At 37.0% G+C, this 18,957-nt stretch overlaps 1 protein-coding gene across 5 annotated transcripts in view; it reads left to right on the forward strand.

Annotated features, from left to right (window-relative positions):
- The window catches only part of CARNMT1 (carnosine N-methyltransferase 1), a 39,003-nt gene that overhangs the window by 16,814 nt on the left and 3,232 nt on the right, over positions 1 to 18,957 (forward strand). For all 5 annotated transcript variants that reach the window (XM_027964491.2, XM_060409356.1, XM_060409357.1 and 2 more), the window contains 4 exons: positions 3,492 to 3,632; positions 4,594 to 4,772; positions 6,820 to 6,933; positions 18,819 to 18,922. In XM_027964491.2, coding sequence (XP_027820292.2) covers positions 3,492 to 3,632; positions 4,594 to 4,772; positions 6,820 to 6,933; positions 18,819 to 18,922 — 538 coding nt within the window. The remainder of the gene's footprint in view (positions 1 to 3,491; positions 3,633 to 4,593; positions 4,773 to 6,819; positions 6,934 to 18,818; positions 18,923 to 18,957) is intronic.

Consider the following 18,957-nt stretch of genomic DNA (forward strand, 5'->3'; position numbering starts at 1 on the left):
AGATTAATAATATTATACTTTAATAACCCAGTATATCTAAAACATATTAACATATAAGTATATTATAGTATATAAGATTTTAATGAGATATTTTACATTCCTTTATACTGTCTTTGAATATTGGCATTTATTTTATACTTGCAGCACATTTCAATAGAACTAACCATATTTTAAGTATTTAGTAGCCACATGTGGGTAGTGGCTTCTACCATGTGAATTGTGATTGTAATAGAACCAAACTCTTCTGATGCTTGAAAGTTGTACATACACTTACCACCAGGGGTCAGCTAAGTGTCATCATGCTGACACACCAAGAAAAAGTATTTTGTGTGTTGGAATTCGCTTATTTGCAGATGCTATGCAAAAATTATTCTCTATACAATAAAGGAAACTTCTCCCAAGAACCGCGTTTACTGATGGTAAAATAGCTGGAGAGCAAAGGTTGGTATAAACATGGCGAACCATGGTACAATCATGGCCTCTTCAAACCCGCAAGTGCTCTCTGTACTCTTTGTTCTTGCTTGTCTAGAAAAGCATTAGAAGTTTCCCACTATTATCAGGGGTGTTACATTTGTAGTAAATATATTGCTTATCCATCAGTTCAGTTCAGTTCCTCAGTTGTGTCCGACTCTGTGGCCCCATGGACTGCAGCACACCAGGCTTCCCTGTCCATCACCACCTCCCAGACCCTACTCAAATTCATGTCCACTGAGTTGGTGATGCCAACCAAACATCTCATCCTCTATTGTCCCCTTCTCCTCCTGCCTTCAAACTTTCCTAGCATCACTGGAGAAGGGAGTGGCACTGGAGGAGGCAATGACAAACCACCTCAGTATTCTTGCCTTGAGAACCCCATGAACAGCATGAAAAGGCAAAAAAGATTGCTCATCCATAGTCCAGCCTAATAACTACATGCACTTGTTTACTTGCCTGGTTTTTGCTAAGAATCTCAAGCCAGCAACACTTGATTACTGAGGCACATATTAATTATATGGCTCCTGGTTTTCTAAGTTTAAAAAGTCAGCTCACCAAAAAGGTCTAAACTTAGATTTATATTTCTCTTATTTTCATAGAAAATGCCCTAGACTTCATAAAGACTCAGTAGAAAATGCCTTTTAGAAAGCCTTTGTTTTATATACATTGTGATCAGAGACCTTTTCTTGTATGCTGTTAATATCCTTTATATGAATACCAAATAGAAAAAAAAAAAAATTCTAAGAGCAGAGGTTTGGGGAAAAATTCTCCCATTCATTGCTTGATTCTTAATCAGTTTTTCAGTCCTTTGTTTTATAATGTGTTTTCTTTAGTATGTCTGCTGAAATCTTTTTTTTTTCTTAATACAAATAATTGATAGATCTAAAGTAATCTCTCTTAACTCTTAAGGTAAGGCTCGCTGTATTCTTTATTCTGTGGCTTTAGGACAGCCTTTTAATAGCAGTTCTATTTAGAAACTTTCTGCCACAAGGTAGGAATAGAGTTCTATAAGCTTGATTAGTTCAGGAGTATTTAATAATAGCTGTCAAAAAGCTAACTTTAAGTGAACAAAATAAATATTAGTATTGTTATTAATACTACTTTCCCTGAAGGTTGGCATGATTTCTAATTTCTGCGTGGTAGTCTTTTACTTTTTTAGAAATTGATTATTATTGATTATTTGGATAAAGATTTAAATACTCTATGAATTTACTTCCAAATCCTTTATATTTTCTGTTGCATTACCTTGATTTTTTAAAAAATTGCTGAACAGAGCCACTTGGAGAAAATGCATGTTTTTGATTGGACAAATAGAAACTGAGAAAAGAGGTAGTTCTAGAGAGTAAATGTTTTGGTGGGTCTAGAAGGAAGTAGAAAATGATGATGGGTCCTTTATACAAGGGCCAGCATGGTGTCCTACAGATAGGAGTTTTTCAGAATCTAGTGTTAAAAATATGTGTGTTCATGTTAGATAACCAATATAGGTAGGCATGAACCAAATGAGATGTTCCCATTTTCTTTATTAAAAATCAGAGTGTTCATACACATAGACATATTGTATATAATTTGGAATGAAAAGGCAACATTCTATTTTAGTGAAAACTTTTATAAGGCACCTTGGTTTTAGTTTGCCCATGTCAAGTATTAAAGAATATCTTACTAATCACAATAAGCCTATTTGTCAGAAATCATTTTTTAACAAATTTCAGTGTATGCCTTATTCTGTATATAAAATTTAGCAGTGAAACAGGCTAAATAGACTTCGTTGAGGTTTTTATACAAATATATGTTCCATATATATCTACGCTTGAAGGACCCTATACGAATCCTCTTGTTACTATATTTGTAGACTGAATTTTCAAAAGCCCCATAGTTGTGTTTGTTTGTTTTCAAAGTGCGGAATGCTAAAGGTTATCATATGAGCTACTAGTAAAAAGTCCTATTGCTGTTTGCCTCACATCAGACTTAAAGACCATACAGTTTAAAGAAGTGTTCATGGGAGTAGATTTGGAAATTGGGTTTGTTTTATGAGCTAAATTTGGGGAATACAGACAATAGTAAAATTCCTTTTTAGTTGACGTGATAACAGCTGATTATATACTTTTTTCTTTGGTTTTCCACAAGAATACCATTTTAATTTCCTTAAGATTATATTGAGCCAGAAGTCCTGAAAGGTCTTTGCTTTGCTAAGGCTTTTTAGTGATCTGAAAGTAGAATGGCAGATGTAATAGCAAAGGAAATTTGTGATGGTAAGGTAATGGTCATAAGTGGAGAACAGTTTGGTTGCAAACCTATGGCATGGTGTGATATGTTTGCCATTATATACGTTCAATTAATGAAAAAGGAAATGGCAACCCACTCCAGTATTCTTGCCTGGGATATCTCATGGACACAGGAGCCTGGCAGGCTGCAGTCCATGGGCTTACAGAGAGTTAGAACTGAGCAACTTAACCACAACAACAGCAATGCTCAATTAGAAAGCAGTTCCCTATCTTCCTTATAAGAATATCCCAGCTCCAAATTCTTTTGCCAACTGAAATATATCAGATTTTAAAGAGAGACCTGACACATTAAAATCTGCTTGTACTTGATTTGGCTATGTAAACCATTGTATTAGAAACAGAATTTAGAAATAAAGTTTTGTTTTTACTGTTTCATGTGCTGAAATAATTGTGTTTGGTTTCTTCGTATGTACAGAGATTCCTTTGGAATGATTTGTCTTGCGAAGACAGGTGATAGCTAGGAGTACCTTCATAAGTCTTAGATAGAAGGCAGTTTATCTTCTGAAAAATCATACTTTGGGGATAAAACCCTAGTCTGTTAACATTTGATAATTCCCTATATGCTTATTTCTCATTGATATTTAGAAGTATTTCTCAAATTTAAGAAGCCAGAGCGTTGAGTGAGCTTATTCTTATTAAATATCTTAAGTTTTTAATTGTTAATATGGATTTTGTCTTTTTTTTTCTCCCCTTTCCTTTGAGGAGTTTGGACATAATTGCCTTATTTCATTTCAGGGATCCTTCTAAAGTAAATATTCTGGTACCTGGTGCTGGACTAGGAAGACTGGCCTGGGAAATAGCTATGCTAGGTTATGCTTGTCAAGGAAATGAATGGAGTTTTTTTATGCTTTTTTCTTCCAACTTTGTACTCAACAGGTATTTAATTTACTTTTTGCTAGAAACAGTAATTTCTCAGAATTGGATTGACTTACCCTATTTTTGAAAAATTCTGAATTTGAAGAGAAGTGCATAGTGTTTAATTATGGTACATATCATAAGTGTTTCTTGTATTAAAATTAAATTGCTTATACTGTTACTACTTTAATTAGTTGCCTAGTTAACAGAATGTTGAACAGGATGGGTAAGGGATGTTTTAAAAAGTGATTGGGTATTCATGACACTGAAATGATTTCTCTGCAGAATTTAGGGCTAAGTATTGTCCAGGAAGGAGTATTTTCTTATTGTTCCTTAAACATCTTCACCCCTTTGTTTCTTTAGTGGAATAAGATTTTCATGTAGTAATCACATTTTTTTTACTTAATCAAATTCTCATAGAATGATTCACATAAAATGACTCCACATAACTGAGTTGGAAAGATTTCTCAGAACTTCTGTGGCCTCATTTATAAAGTAGTGGAGAAGTGTCTTTAAATCCAGAAGAGGTGTGTTAGAGAAAAAATAAATAGCTGCCTCATTTAAACAATACGTTGTCTTGGTAGCAGTGTGAGTTAGGAGATAGGGAAAAGGTAATAAGGAGAGTGTTACAAAAAAAATAATTAGGTAACAAAACTCATACCATTTTTTGGAAAAAAAAATACTTAGACTGTTTTTTACTTGGGCTTGAGTTTTGGCAGTATATGTTTAAAAATTTGAATGAACAGCACATTTATATATCTGAATTTACCTTAATTTTGTTTCTGTCTTTTAATCCATGATTGGTTACTCATCTACATGCATATGTGGAGTTTCAGATAATTGGGTAGAGTATAGTGGTAACACTTTTCAGTATTTAATTATATAAGTAAATCCTCAATCCGATTATAAATTTTGGTATTTAAAGTAGATTTTCTTGGTAAAATATTTACTTAACACTGAATTTTATGCTCATATTTTACAGATGTTCTGAAATTAATAAATATAAGCTTTATCCCTGGATTCATCAGTTTAGCAATAACCGAAGGTCAGCTGATCAGATTCGACCCATCTTTTTCCCTGATGTTGACCCCCACAGTCTTCCTCCCGGTTCTAACTTTTCCATGACAGCAGGAGATTTTCAGGAGATATACTCAGAATGCAGTAAGTCCAAAGCAAGCATTTAAAAATCACATCCTTTATTCTAAACTTAATGAGCTAATTTTGTACTGAGCCAAAGTTGTCATTCATTTTGATGGTAGAATTTAAGGTATACTTCAGTGACAGTTTATCAATAGAATATTTTCAGAGTTATGTATAAGACAGTCATGGGAACTATAAAGAAATATGGGATCTGCAGTTGAGAAATTTATAATCTGTTGGATCTGTTAATATAAGACAACATGTAAACCAAGGTTGAGTAATGAATACAGTAAAAATGAAAGTAGGTTAGTATGACAAGTGAGCTGTTGTTTAGACAGTGACTTGAATAGGGAGGAATGGCATTCAGAGGTACAAAGATATGATTGAGTAAGGTAACCAGGGATGGTAGAACAGCCTGGCTGCAAGGAAAAAGGACTCTGGGGGATTTAATGGATGATGAGGCTAGAGAAGTAGGTTGGTTCCAGATTGTGGAGGCCCTTTATAATCTATGAAGTTTGGACTTCAGCCTGGCAAAATGTAGAAGAAACTTGAGCTAGTCATTAGAGAAAGGGAGATGATAATGGGGAAAGAGGAGAGAGGCTTGGCAATAAAAAGAAATAAGAAGGCTGAGGGGTCAGCAAGTTTGTTTAATAGGTATTTGTTGAGCCACCTGCTAAGTAGAAGGTATATTCCAGGTCCTGTGGAGACAGCAATGAGCAAAACAAAGTTCCTATTCACAGGGAACCCATATTCTAGTTTGGAGAGAGGCAATAATAAATTAATATTGTGAGGAAGAAAAATATGGCAGGTAAAGGGGATAATGATTGACTGGGGAGGGTCTGCTGTTTTATATGGAATTACCAGGAAGGTGTTTCTAAGGGGGGAACTTAAAAATTGAGCAGAGAACCTCATGAGACTGAAGAGGCAGGTCATTCAGATATATGGGGGGAAAGTGTTGCAGACAGAGGAAATGGCAAAGAAAGGAAGATTCTGGGGGTGAAAGACACTTGTTCTGCTCCTGAAGAGCTAGAGGATCCGTTTGGCCGGGATGTGGTGAGCAGGGGCGGGTGATGGGAGATGAGGTTAGAGAGGGTTTGGTGAGACAGACTTGTAGGCCATAGCTAAGACTTCAAATTGTACTCGAAGAGGAATGGGAGGCCTTGGAGTGATTAGAGCAGGACAGTAACAAGTTAGCGAAGTTATTGTTTTTCCCTGAATGCTGACACTGGGAGATCCTGCACTGAAAGTACAAGGAGAGAGATGATGTTAGGATAAGTTAGGGAGCAGGTCTCAAAATAGAAGTGAAATAATGAAAAACATTGCTTCGGCATGTAAAAATGATTCTTCTGGAGCACGGTTTGAGAGAGGAGGTGGGGAAGGTGATCCGTGGTTGGATGAAGTGCCTTATCTGTACAGACAGCCACTTTCAGTGCAGTCTCCTCTGTCTCTGTGCCAAGCCACAGCCTCCAGAAGGCAAACTGTTCTCTGTTCGCTTTTCACCCTCTGCTGCTGACTGTCCCATCCCTCTTTTTAACTGACAGTTCCCCCAAGTACTGGTGGATGCTTATGTATTTTGATACCATTCATTTCTCAGTTGGAAGCAGATGCATTCAGTCTTTTTTGAAACCTTGCAGAATTAGTAGTTAACACTGGTTTAAATCACAACTTAAAATGACTTTATTTCATTGCAACTGATTTTACTTTTAAATTTAAAAAAATTTTTAATTGTTAAAATTTGTGTTAGTCATCATAATTAAAGCTAAAAATTGAAAAGATTATAAACAAAACTCATAAATATGACTTGGTGCAGATATAGTGATATAGGTTATCAAAAATGATTTCCAAATTGGTTACGTTATCAAATTAGCAATAAAAGCTTTTATGAATGATGACATATTTTGTAAATGATTATTTGGTTGCCTAGATTATGGTATTTGATTGGAAGAGTTTAGCTTCTATACCTCTGCAGTTAAATATTCGTATCTGTAAAGAGGTAACTGATTCATTTATGGAATTCATGAAAAGGCAAAATAGCATAACATGTAGTAATTTGATTTTCCTTAAATAGATACCTGGGACTGTATTGCTACCTGTTTCTTCATAGACACAGCTCACAATGTAATTGATTATATTGATACAATATGGAAAATACTCAAGCCAGGTGGAATTTGGATAAATCTAGGTAAGTTCCTCAGTATTTATTAGAACTTATACATTAATCTGAGTACTTTATAGCTGTTCTGCATTTGGTAACTTCACACACAGTACTAAATATTCACAAAAGTTGTCATTATGTGGTACGTTTGGTTTTTTAAATAATATATTTTTAATTGGAGGATAATTGCTGTATAATATTGTGTTGGTTTCTGCCATACATCAACATGAATCAGCCATATGTCACATATGTCCCCTTCCTCCTAAACCTCTCTTCCATCTCCACCCCATTCCACCTCTCTATGTTGTCACAGAGCACCAGGTTTGACCTCCCTTCATCATACAGCAGATTGTCACTGGCTATCCATTTTACATGTGGCAATGTATATTTTTCCATGCTACTCTTAATTCGTCCCACCCTCTCCCTCCTCCACTGTGTCCACAAGTCTGCTCACTATGTCTGTGTCTCCACTGTGGTCCTGCAGATAGGTTCATCAGTACTATCTTTCCAGACTCCATATACACGCGTTGATATACAGTATTTGTTTTCTTCTTTCTGACTTACTTCACTCTGTATAACAGGCTCTAGGTTCATTTACTTCATCAGAATTTACTCAATGCATTTTTTTATGGCTGAGTAAATATTCCATTATATATGTATCACAACTTCTTTATCCATTCATCAGTCAGTGGACATCTAGGTTGCCTCCATATCCTAGCTCTTATAAATAATGCTGCAGTGAACATAGGGGGGTACATGTATCTTTTCCAATTATGGTTTTGGAACCATAGTGGGATTGTTGGCATTGTATGATATTTTTATTCCTCGCTTTTTTAAAGAATCTCCATACTGTTCTCTATAATAGCTGTATCAATTTACATTCCCACCAACAGTGCAGACATTTCTCCAAAGACATACAGATGGCTAATAAACACATTAAAAGATGCTCAACATCACTTATTATTAGAAATGAAAATCAAAACTACAATGAAGTATCAACTTCAGACTGGTCAGAATGGCCGTCACCAAAATATCTGTAAACAATAAATGCTGGAAAGAGTGTGGAGAAAAGGGAACTCTCTTGCAATGTTGTACATGTTTTAAAACCTCCGTGGTTTCCTTTAGATTGCATTCTAGTTGTAGTGCAGTTCCTTCAATCATAGCTAGTCCCTCCAAAAGCAGTGGAACCCCCAAAAGTCATATATTCATACTAGGTCAGTCTCATAGCAGCCATAATTTCAAAGAGGTGGTGGTGGTTTAGTTACTAAGTCATGTCCAACTCTTGCGACCCCTGGACTGTAGCCCACCAGGCTCCTCTGTCCATGGTATTCTCCAGGCAAAAATACTAGAGTAGGCTGCCGTTTCCTTCTCCAGGGGATCTTCCTGACTCAGGAGTCGAACCTAGGTCTCCTGCATTGCAGGCAGGTTCTTTACTGACTGAGCTACAAGGGAAGCCCACAGAGGTACTAATTATTAATTCAATGATAATCATCCCTCATCTTCCCAGTTCGCCACTCCATGGAGAAACAGCACTTCTGTTCAGGAGAGAGTGGTCTTTTAAAATTTCTGTAATGAAACATTTGAGGGGAAGCACTTAATCTCTCCCATGAAATCCTCCTCCCCAGTATATATATTATGGGGAAAGAGCAGGTATGATAACTTATGTATCTCATTTAAATTTAAGAAAGAGTAGAAATATAATTTCATTTATGCAAAAACCTTTTTACTGCATCCTATTGCTGGTTGCTAGAAATCAAATGATGAATATGACATGATCCTTTCCATCTGGAGCCTAAGGGAAATTGCACATTTTATCCTGTTCCTTTAAAATTAAGGGCAAATAATGATACTAAAGGTAAACATACTTTTCTTTTTTAGTAAGATAGATAATCCTTATTAAGAAAGACTACATACATAAAAGTCAAGTAAATATTGAGTCCTTGGTCTTCAGTATTGGTGTAGTTCTGTTGGTAGGTTCTGTTACTTGCTCTCTTTAATGATTTAGCTTACCAGACATGTAGTCAGTAGGTTTAAGCCTCCAGGTCATAGTAGGTCTTTTCCAAACTTCTTTTTAGAAGTCCATAGGACAGATGAGAGCAGCGTAATATATAGCCATGATATGAAGCAAGTATCTCAAACTTTGAGTCTTCCTTAAAAGAAAAGTACTCCTTTTCTGAAGGGATGACTGAAAGATAGCATTACCAACTGGGTATTTGCTTCCTGTGGTTAGGCATAATGTTGGCCACTTAAAAAAATACCTGTGTAGTCTCAGAACAACCATATGTTGAAATGGAGTTTACTGTATAGTTGAGGAAACTGAATCTTGGGTTAAGTAACTAGCAGAAAAGTTGTGGCGTTTATATATGGCAGATGGGCTGACAGCCCAGATCCAACCCCTTGACTGCCTAATCAGCTACCTCTGCAGGCTTGCACTGGGTCAGTCTATAACTTACCTTTATTCTGACTGTGTGTTTATGTGTCTAAAATTTTTCATATCAGTTATTGAGTTATATAAGGTTTTGTGTATTTCCAGAGCATTTGACTTAACTTTCATAGGAACAACTTTTCTTTTTGAACATGTATTGTTTATTAATATTTTATTAATTATATAATAACAACAGTTACAACTGCCTGGAGCAAATACATGTGGCCCTTGGTAAGTATACTGCTTGATAAGAGTAAATGTGCTGAGGTGTGGCCTGTGGTCTGTCATTGGCATCACAGTTAATTCAGCATGTTTGTTAACAGGATATCAGTTAAGAAGAGGGCTTCCACTCTTCTTACCAGGGAGTTTCTCTTATGCTCCAAGCCAGTGTGTCCAACTTGGATGCACCACAGATGCTTCCTAATGCATGTGTCTGGAGGAAGTGATGCCCATGCTTTCCCCTTGCCTTTTCTGTTCCATCATCTACTCACATTTCCCCAACCAGAAAACTGGTATAGGCCTTTAACCTCTCTTCTTCTCCATCTGCATCTAGTCAGTCTGTAAGTTTTACCTCCTAAAACTCCTTAATGGATCTTGTATCTTTTTTTGACCCAGGGTTTCTCAACCTCAGTACTTGTAAGTTATATTCAACACTTTACACTCCTTTTATTTCTCCATTTGCCACCAGAGTGATCTTCCCAATGTGCAAACCTATTCTTATCAGATCTCTCCTGCATAAAAGTCTAGCTTTGTTGGTAACCTAAACCCTTCTGGATGTGTACAGTGCCTTTTGTGATCTCTCTTCTGTCTTGTGTCTCAGCTTCATTTTTTTGTTTTGTTTTGTTTTGACTGCCATTCCTTGTCCTGACCTCAGGTACTAGTCTTCTGACCTAGAAAACCCTTTCTCTTTCCTCTCGATTTTCATTTGGCTCTTCCCTATGTGTGCTCTTTAACACTCTGCTCAGGAGATCCTTTCATATTGGGTTAAATATTATGTTATTTCTCTTTTATATCTGACAAGTGTGTCAGCGTTTAATGCATTGTGGTGTAGTCACTCATCATTTTGTTTCCTCTACTAGTTTCTAAGTTTCACAAGGGTAGGAATCTAGTGCTTCTTCCTTACTTGGAGTTAACTGTTATGTGTATGAATGGATGTATTGTTTTAGAATTTGAAATAAGGATGAAAGTAATTTTCAGATGCCACAGAAGATTGACTGGCTGCTAAGAGACATGATAAAATGGCATTTACATTGGTAAATTCATAACATTCCTGTGGTTTGGGCTTCAGTCATGTGGACTTGGAAAATTAGTTTCATCTGTAAACTGAGAATGTGTCCCTAGCCCCTTGGGGACAGTTTCAGTCTAACTTATGCAGATGACACCACCTTTACGGCAGAAAGTGAAGAACAAAAGAGCCTCTAGATGAAAGTGAAAGAAGAGAGTGAAAAAGTTGGCTTAAAGCTCAACATTCAGAAAACTAAGGTCATGGCATCTAGTCCCATCACTTCATGGCAAATAGATGTGGAAACAGTGACAGACTTTATTTTTTCGGGCTCCAAAATCACTGCAGATGGTGACTGCAGCCATGAAATTAAAAGATGCTTACTCCTTGGAAGAAAAGTTATGACCAACCTACACAGCATATTAAAAAGCAGAGACATTACTTTGCCAACAAAGGTCCATCTAGTCAAGGCTATGATTTTTCCAGTGGTCATGTATGGATGTGAATGTTGGACTACAAAGAAAGCTGAGCGCCGAAGAATTGATGCTTTTGAACTGTGGTGATGGAGAAGACTCCTGAGAGTCCCTTGGACTGCAAGGAGATCCAACCAATCCATCCTAAAGGAAATCAGTCCTGCCTGAATATTCATTGGAAGGGCTGAAGCTGAAACTCCAATACTTTGGCCACCTAATGCACAGAACTGACTCATTTGAAAGACCCTGATGGTGGGAAATATTGAGGGCAGGATGAGAAGGGGACGACAGAGGATGAGATCGTTGGATGGCATCACCGACTCAATGGACATGAGTTTGTGTAAACTCTGGGAGTTGGTGATGGACAGGGAAGCCTGGCGTGCTGCAGTTCATGGGGTTGCAAAGAGTCGGACATGACTGAGCAACTGAACTGAACTGAACTGATGCTTATATAGACCAGAATGTCAGTATATTCATATGTAATGAGAAATATGCCCACTAGCCATTCTGGAATACTAAAAAGTTATATTGGAAGTTAAATTATGAAAAATTTGCCACAGTGTATGAAATTAGAGTTGGGAATATTATTAACTTATAAAATGCTCTGAGGGGTGTTTAAAGTACTCACTTGAATGTTTTCCAGGTTTGGGAGAACTAGTGAGCTTTTCAAGGGAACTGTTATGTATGCATACATTCTTTGGGAAAGGCTCTGATTTTGCAAAATGCAGAAAAAATGCCTATGCATCCTGTTTATCGATTTTTCATGGTGACTAGTACCCCTTAAATGCGTTTATATGTAATTTAGTGGGGTGCAGAAGTGTGTTTGTGTATGTGTCTGTGTGTGTACACTTGCCCTGATACATAGTTGGATAGTGGAAGGCAGGCAGTTACCAAAGTGAATCTACCTTCATCTGGAAGAATTAACAAGTTAAAGTACCAAAGGAGATCTTTGTAATGAGAAATGGAGCCTATTAGAGTTTAAAGCACTGTAAAGCTACAGAATTTTTAAAAACGTGAGAGATTGCCTATGAAAGGTAGATGATTGGACACATTGGACATACATTAGTTCCTCATTGAGATCATGTTAATAGTTCATAAAAAGTTATAAACATGGATAAAGAATGGCAGGATGTCATCAGGGGACAAAAGAATGTAACAATATTTCAGAAGATAGGGTAGGTGGATAAGTTTTGCAAAGAAACCAATGTGAATACAGCCAGTTTACCTGGAATAACCGTAGAAAATGAGACACCAAATGAAACAAACATAAATTGAAAGTCTATATGTAGGGAATAGCTGACCTCCTCCAAGACACCCACCTTATGTGCATTTCCAGACCATGCTCAGCCAGGAGACCAGAAGTTTAATTCACTGGAAAAAGTGAATGGAAAAGGAGCAGAATTTATGAAAGCATGGCCTAATAGAGTGAGGATGAAATATAGGACAGAAGAGGATCAATTAAAAGTCTGCATTGGAATGATTGGACCGTGACCACCAGTTACCCTACTTCTACCCACAACACCTCCCTACCCTGCCTATAAAGCTTTTTGCTGGGGTTTGGGTACCAGCTGTCTGTTTTGCATGGATGTAAACCATGTTTCTTTAAGTGGGCATATTAATATAGTTACTGAGCTTTTAAATAATTGTATGGTGGATCTTTTTCCCTTAAATCCTTTCTGTATCTTTATGTTTTAGATGCATCTCTTATATACAACATATAGTTAAATTTTGCTTCCCTGGTGACTCAGCTGGTAAAGAATCCACCTGCAATGAGGGAGACCTGGGTTCAATCCCTGGGTTGGGAAGATCCCCTGGAGAAGGGAACGGCTACCCACTCTAGTATTCTGACCTGGAAAATTCCATGGACTTTATAGTCCCTGGGGTCACAAAGAGTTTTACACATATGAGTGGCTTCCACTTCACTTCATCTAGTCTAATAATCACTGTCTCTTAACTGGAACTTTTAGAACCTTAAGCATATAAATGATTTAAATCAACTTATCCCAGATTCAGTAAAATGGGATCTCCTTCAAGCTGGCTCCTGTGTCCTTTTGACATATCCCTGCCATTGTCTGAGCATCTTCTTTCTGGCATAACTAGGTATTCTGGGCTCATCTTCACTTTTTCTGCCTGAGATCAGCCAGTTTTTCCAAGGATTCCTGGTTCTTTTTAATGGGGAATGGTATGTAGAAACAAAATTCTGGATTCTCCCACTGTGTCATGGTGTTGCTTCTAGGCCCTTTTATAATTATATGTATGTATCCTTCTATGTCTATAAACATGAGTTCATGTTTATAGACCATGAGTTTATGCTGATACTTCTAGTTCCATAGCGACTCTAGGTATGGAGTACAAAGGTGGCATATAGCTTTCAGCACATTTAAGACTTCATTCCAGCAGCTTCTGTTTTTGTTGTTTAGAATTCAGCTATTTTAATTGTTGCTTCTTTGAGTAATCAGTCTTGTTTTTTAAGATTTTCACTTTGTAGTTTTTTTCAGGCTCAATATTATGTGCAGGTGTGAATTGTTCTTTTTAAAAACTATACAGTTTGTTGGGCTACCTGAGTCTGTAAAAAATTTTTTCATCAGTTCTGAAAAATCTTAGCTTAAAACAGATCTCCACTTGCCAATATGAGACAAGCGCAGCATCAAAATAAATAATAACAGTTATTATTTCTATGTATACCTCCTCTCCCACATTCTTTTTCTCTTCTTCTGGAAATGCAGTCAAATGTACTGAAGACCTTCTCACTCACAAAGCTTTCACTTTGCTTAATTTGCTATTTTTTTTCTTGTTTTGTTCTGTCTGTCCTGCATTCTAGGCACTTTATTCTGACCTGTCTTCCCATTCACAATTTTTTTCTTTCACTGTGTCTAACATCTGTTTCATTTCTCTTTGGTGGGGACTTTGTGTGTGTGTGTGTGAGGTTATTTTTATTATTTTGTTTGTATGTTTTTGGTTAGCTATGCCATTTAAGACGGAGAAGGCAATAGCACCCCACTCCAGTACTCTTGCCTGGAAAATCCCATGGGTGGAGGAGCCTGGTAGGCTGCAGTCCATGGGGTCGCTAAGAGTCGGATATGACTGAGTGACTTGACTTTCACTTTTCACTTTCATGCATTGGAGAAGGAAATGGCAACCCACTCCAGCGTTCTTGCCTTTAGAATCCCAGGGACGGGGGAGCCTGGTGGGCTGCGGTCTATGGGATCGCACAGAGTCGGACACAACTGAAGCAACTTAGCAGCAGCAGCAGCATGCCATTTAAGAATGTTCTGTTCTCTGCATATGTTTTCTCAATAGTCTTTACTTCTCTGAAAATAGTGTGTTTTGTATGATAATTGTAATATCTCACATCTTTGCAGGTCAGCCTCTGCCTTCTCTTGTTCCTGCTGGCTCTTGCTTATAGTTGTTTGTTTCCCTGGGCTATAAGATGCAAAACTGTACATGTAATATCTCATTCTAATGCATCAAGGAAAGACTGCAAGGAGATACTTTAAGTTTTCAAGTGGTTATCTGTTTACTAGGATTAGACATGGGTTTGATTTTATGTTATTCATATTATTTTACCTTTCTGTTATTGAGCTTACATTATACTTACAGTCAAGGAAAAAATGTTTCTTTGCTTCTGTTATTGCCATTAAAAAAATGTGAAGACAAAATGGATTAAAAACCTAAATGTAAGAACAGAAACTATAAAACTCTTAGAGGAAAACAGAGGCAGAACACTTGATGACATTAATCAAAGCAAGATCCTCTATCACCCACCTCCTAGGGTAATGGAAATAAAAACAAAAGTAAACAAGTGGGACCTAATTAAACTTAAAAGCTTTTGCATAGGAAAGGAAATTATAAGCACGGTGAAAAGACAACCCTAGGAATGGGAGAAAATAATAGCAAATGAAACAACTGACAAAGGATTAATTTCTAAAATATACAAGTAGCTCATACAACTCAGTACCAGAAAAACAAACAACCCAGTGAAAAAGTGGGGTAAAGACCTAAACAGACATTTCTCCAAAGAAGACATACGGATGGCTAACAAACACATGAAAAGATGCTCAACATCGCTCATTATTAGAGAAATGCAAATCAAAACTACAATGAGATATCACCTCACACCGGTCAGAGTGGCCATCATCAAAAAGTCCACAAATAATAAATGCTGGAGAGGGTGTGGAGAAAAGGGAATGCTCTTGTACTGTTGGTGGGGATACAAATTGATACACTATGGAAGACAGTATGGAGATTCCTTAAGAAATTAGGAATAAAACCACCATATGACCCAGCAATCCCACTCCTAGGCATATACCCTGAGGAAACCAGAGTTGAAAAAGACACATGTATCCCATTGTTCATTGCAGCACTATTTACAATAGTTAGAACATGGAAGCAACCTAGATGCCCATTGACAGATGAACAGATAAAGAAGTTGTGGTACATACACACAATGGAATATTACTCAGCCGTTAAAAAAGAACGCATTTGAGTCAGTTCTGATGAGGTGGATGAACCTAGAACCTAGGTGAAGTGAGTGAAAGTGAGTGAAGTGAGTCAGAAGAAGATAAATATTGTATTCTAACGCACATATACAGAATCAAGAAAAATGGCTCTGAAGAATTTATTTACAGGGCAGCAATGGAGAAACAGAGAATAGACTTAGGACATGGGGAGACAGTGAGATATATGGAAAGAGAAACATGGAAACTTATATTACCATATGTAGAATAGATAGCCAACGGGAATTTGCTGTGTGACTCAGGAAACTCAAACAGGGGCTCTGTATCAACCTAGAGTGGTGGCATTTGGAGGGAGTTTCATAAGGGAGGGGACATATGTATACCTATGGCTGATTCATGTTGAGGCTTGACAGAAGACAGCAAAATTCTGTAAAGCAATTATCCTTCAATAAAAAAATTTTAAAAATGTGAAGAGACAGGAGAATTGAGAAAACAACTCCTTCAGGATTGTGATAGTGTTTTATTCATCTTTATGTATTCAGTGCCAGGCATTTGCTTGGTGCTTGATAAACATTCCTTTAAAGAATGAGCTGGGGACTTCCTTGGTGGTCCAGTGGTTAAGACTTTGTTCTTCCACTGCAGGGGGCGCAGGTTCAATCCCTGTTGGTGAACTCACATCTTGCATGCCTTGTGGCATGGCCATAAAGTAAATTAAAAGAATAAAAATTTAAAAATAGTAAAGAATGAGTATAATAAATGTGAAAAACTGCTCGGCCTCAAGGAAATGCAGATGAAATTATGCATGGCCTATCATTTACTCTTGCCAAATTAGCAAATACTTAGTTTAATAAAAATACTTAGTGTGTTTTTTCTTTATAATTTAGATTTTTTGAGGAGGGGTATAGTTGACATTATAATAAATTCACTTTTTTGAAATGTATAACTTGAAGTATTTTGGAAGCTCGATAATCATGCAGCCATTACATCTGTCAAGGTAGGGAACATTTCTATCACTTGCCCGAAAAAGGTCTCTTCTGACCCTTTGTAGTCAGTTCTCTCATCTTCAGTATCTGGCAGGTAGTGCTCTGTTTTATGTTATTATAGTTCTCACTTTCCAGAAAACCATATAAATAGAATCATACAGTAAGTTGCTTTTTGTGTCTGGCATCCTTCACTTAGCATAATGCTTTTGAAATTCATCCATTTTGTTGCATGTACCAGTGGCTTTTTTCTTTTTATCACTGAGTATTATTTCATTGTATGGATATACTACATTCTATTTATTCTTTGACTGGCTGATGGACATTTGGGTTGTTCCCAAATTATTATGATTATGAATAAAGTTGCTATAAACCCTCAGGTATAAAGCTTTGTGTAGCCACAAGGTTTCATTCCTACTGGTGGAATTGCTGGGTCATATGTGGAACATGCATGTATAACTTTACAACAAACCGCCAACCAGTTTTCCAGAGTGACTGTACCATTGCATTCCTGCCCCTTGTTAAGTAAGTTGTTAAAACAAGTACTTAATTGCAGTTGTGAGTGAAAAGTACTATGTCTCTATTGGAAAGCATTTTGGCAGCCTGAATCAAGTTAGTAAAAATACTTACTCTCTTTGACCTAGAAACTCCACTGCAAGGCATGTCTTTGTAATATATCTCTGAAATATAAGCAGATATGTTTGTTGAAGTACCATTTGTAATAGGAGACTGAAAAATACAAAGCAACTGTAATGGTTGTCTTCAGGTGGTAAAATTACAGATGATTAACTACATTCAGTGCTATGCTGGGCATTATAGTGGATTAAAAAGAAACGTAAGACATGTTCCTTTGTTCATGTAGCTTGTAATGAAACACAACGTTAGCAGAAGTAAAATATGGTCTGAGTCTGTAAGAAGTATAGGAATGTGTTTATGTAAATGTTATAAAACAGTATTGTAGGAGGTTCTTCAAATAATAGAGGAGGAACAGCATATACTTTAGTACTGGAGATACTTGGCTGTGAGGCTCTGCATTCTTTAATAAAAGAATGCTTCAAAAGCTTTGGGATGATCTTGGATACAACAGGTGCTCAGTAAATGGTAGCACCTTCCATTTTTACTAGTACTAATAAAATTTAACAGGAACTTAACTTTGATAGAGTAGTTTGGTGGGGAATCATTACTGTCTTTTGAAAAGAACACTAATATATAAATTATAGTTATTTTATTCTAGTGGTTTATGTACAGTAAAAAAAAAGAAAGAAAGAAAAACCTTTTAACCCTTACTAAGTTCCACAGAGTGGTCAGCAGTTTGGGAACAGCAATTTTGTCTTGTTTGTTGCTTTTATCTCTTGTGTCTATTAAACACATGGTAAGAGGAGGTGGGTTGGGTGGGGGTGTGTGAGTTGGTCTCAGGATTTATAATTAACCCAATGAAAGTAAAAAGATTGTCTAGTCCCTTAGTATAACTGTGGAATGATTATGTTACCTGGATGAAGTGGATAGATTGGGCAAAATGTGAGATTTAAAAGAATGAAATATCTGGTTTGAGTCAGATAACAGTTCCTTGGATATCCAGAGTGAGAGAATAGTAAAGGGGGGATGTCCTTTTTAAAAGTTGTAATAGTTGTGGTTAACCTAGCACCTTCTGTATGCATGGTGTGTTATATCACATTAAAGTCATGTTACAGATGGGGAAGAATTAGTTGCTGTTAGAGCTGGAATATTAACTGTGCTTTAAAAAAGCCAGCTTTAGGTGGTCCATTGATTAGGACTTGGAACATTTATACTGTGGTGGCCTGGGTTCGATCACTGGTTGAGGAACTAGGATCCCACAAGCCGTGCAGCACAGCCAAAAAAAAAAAAAAAGCCAGCTCTAGTATCACCTTTTCCTTCCAGGAAGCCATGCCTATAACTCTCCAACCACCCTTACCCCTACACTTTTTCCTGCCCAGTCTGGCTTGAAGACCCTTCTCTGTTTTCACAAAATAGTTTGTAACTGCAGTTTTGCATATACTTATGGAATTACAGGATACCCTTGCATTTTGGGGACCTGGTATTCTGTGATTCAGCCACTCCTTCAGGAACTTACAGAGTTATAGGTGTAAAGCCCATGACGTGGAGAATCACAGTGCAAGGTTGTTACACCAGAGGGACTCACTCCCCGTGAATGTAGACCTGGCACTCAAATGGCAGTTTTAGGGATACTTGTCTTTCGCAAATGTAACAGTTCTTTACTTCTCCTTTTTATGTTTCATCCTCTGCCCAACTTATTACTTAACTTGGGAGTTCAGTTTAAACAGCTAGTGGTGCATGTTTATATTTAAGTAGTGTCATAATATCTTTAAATTATAGGTCCTCTGCTGTACCACTTTGAAAATTTGGCGAATGAACTTTCCATAGAATTGAGCTATGAGGATATAAAAAATGTTGTCCTGCAGTATGGATTCCAGTTAGAGGTAAGGATGGAATGAGTATTGTCAAAGTTTAACTT

Source organism: Ovis aries, chromosome 2 (genome assembly GCF_016772045.2).
Source record: "Ovis aries strain OAR_USU_Benz2616 breed Rambouillet chromosome 2, ARS-UI_Ramb_v3.0, whole genome shotgun sequence".
NCBI classification, from domain to species: Eukaryota; Metazoa; Chordata; class Mammalia; order Artiodactyla; family Bovidae; genus Ovis; species Ovis aries.